Source organism: Henckelia pumila, chromosome 3 (genome assembly GCF_033568475.1).
Source record: "Henckelia pumila isolate YLH828 chromosome 3, ASM3356847v2, whole genome shotgun sequence".
NCBI classification, from domain to species: Eukaryota; Viridiplantae; Streptophyta; class Magnoliopsida; order Lamiales; family Gesneriaceae; genus Henckelia; species Henckelia pumila.
Genome location: NC_133122.1, coordinates 129,957,987 through 129,959,683, shown reverse-complemented (window position 1 = coordinate 129,959,683; position 1,697 = coordinate 129,957,987). Strand labels below are relative to the sequence as shown.

General features: G+C 36.4%; 1 protein-coding gene across 1 annotated transcript; it reads right to left on the bottom strand.

Moving 5' to 3' along the window:
- Nucleotides 1-1,154: 1,154 nt before the first annotated feature.
- On the bottom strand, nt 1,155-1,457 carry LOC140889500 (uncharacterized). Its single transcript, XM_073297217.1, has one exon. The coding sequence runs from the start codon at nt 1,455-1,457 to the stop codon at nt 1,155-1,157; it is 303 nt and encodes a 100-aa protein (XP_073153318.1).
- Nucleotides 1,458-1,697: the final 240 nt, after the last annotated feature.

The window sequence follows — 1,697 nt, the reverse complement described above, 5'->3', positions numbered from 1 at the left end:
TACGAATCTTGATGGCAATGATTTGAGATGAATCAATTCTTGTTAGCGCGCTATATAAATCTTTTGATTTGAAGTCTTGATTTGAAGTCTTGATTGATATGTTTTGAATTGATATATGCGTTATATTATTCTATCTTTGAATTGAAAAGGGATAGAGTTGATATGTTTATATTTTAACGCATGTATATGTCTTTTATACTGGGAATCATATTTTCATCGGAGTTTATCCGGCTGTTGTCTTGTTTTGTATGTGTGCATGACAACAGGTGGGGCAGGAGCTAGTCTGTGATGACAAGGGTAGCTCGGGAGAGAGATTTAGCATGTTTGGACTCGGGTTTAAGATGTTGAAATTGCTGTCACGAATTGAGTTGGAATCAAGTATAGCATGTTTATATACTTGTAGAACTTGTTGTATAACTAGTTATTTTGATAGCTTTTGCATCACTTGTTAATGTATAAATGCATGACATGATTATTATACTTGATTTATTTATGTGTACATGTTTTAGACTTGAAATAACATGTATTGGATTGTTGAGTTGTAGTTAAGAATGCTTGGAATAAGATTTGACAGCAAGAGCCATTCTGCAGATTTTTGAACAGAGCATTCCTGCTCGATCGGTTGAATTTGACCGATCGAGCGAGGCCCTTTTTGGCTAAAACTAGAGACTTGAAATTTTGTGCTCGCTCGATCGGTTGAGTTTGACCGATAGAGCGAGGTGCATGTTTTTTAAAAAAAAAAATTTGTTAAGCTCTTGGTTAAGCATTCTTTTATTGTTTGATTAATGTTTATTGATCCTTTATTAATTAATCATGTTTAGTGATTAATTGCCCCAAGATTTGATTAACAATCCGAGGTCCCCACACATGTTTTGGCTTAATATTTTCAAAGATGGCCCTCATAGCCATCTACTTTGATTTTGTTCATGTTCTTCATGCATGCTGGGAACATATTGCTTCAAGTATTTACCGTTGATGCACATTTGTGTAGTTCTCCTTCAACATTTGCCAACTAGTAAGCATTCCCTTCGAGCACTCGATGAACTTTGAATGGTCCTTTCCAATTTGGGAACCATTTACCAAGTTTTCGTCTTTTGCTCCTATGGGTAATATAGTCTTCCATACAAGATCCTCTTCATGGAATGATTTACTTTTCACTTCTTGTTGTAACTTCGAGCCACTTTCTCCTTTTGAATCATGAGACTGTTAAGGGCTTGCATCCTCAAATCATCCTGGTCCTCTAGCTCTGTGATCATGGACTCATTGTACAGTTTTGGGATCAAGTGGCTCTGTATAGCCACTCGTAGAGATGGGACCATGATTTCCATGTGTAACACAACTTCATGTCCAAAGTCCAACGCAAAAGGACTTACCCCAGTTGCACTTCTTTTCAAGGTTTTGTATGCCCATAGAGTTTCAGACAATAATCTAGGCCAGTCCATTGGATTGTCCTCCATCATTTTATGTAAGATTTTGATCAACACTTATTAGAAGCCTCTGATTGTCCATTGGCTTGTGGATAATATGACGAGGAACAATGTAACTTGATGCCATAATTCGCTGCAAAATCTTTAACCTTAGATCCCACAAACATTGTTCCTTGATCTATAATGATAGACTTGGGGATGCCAAATCCATGTATGATATGTTCTTTGATGAAATCAATCACATCTTTTTGCTTCGTTTTTTTCAATTGT

Coding starts and splice junctions, on each gene's coding strand:
- LOC140889500 (XM_073297217.1), bottom strand. CDS start 1,457: ATGGAGGACAATCCAATGGACTGGCCTAGATTATTGTCTGAAACTCTA.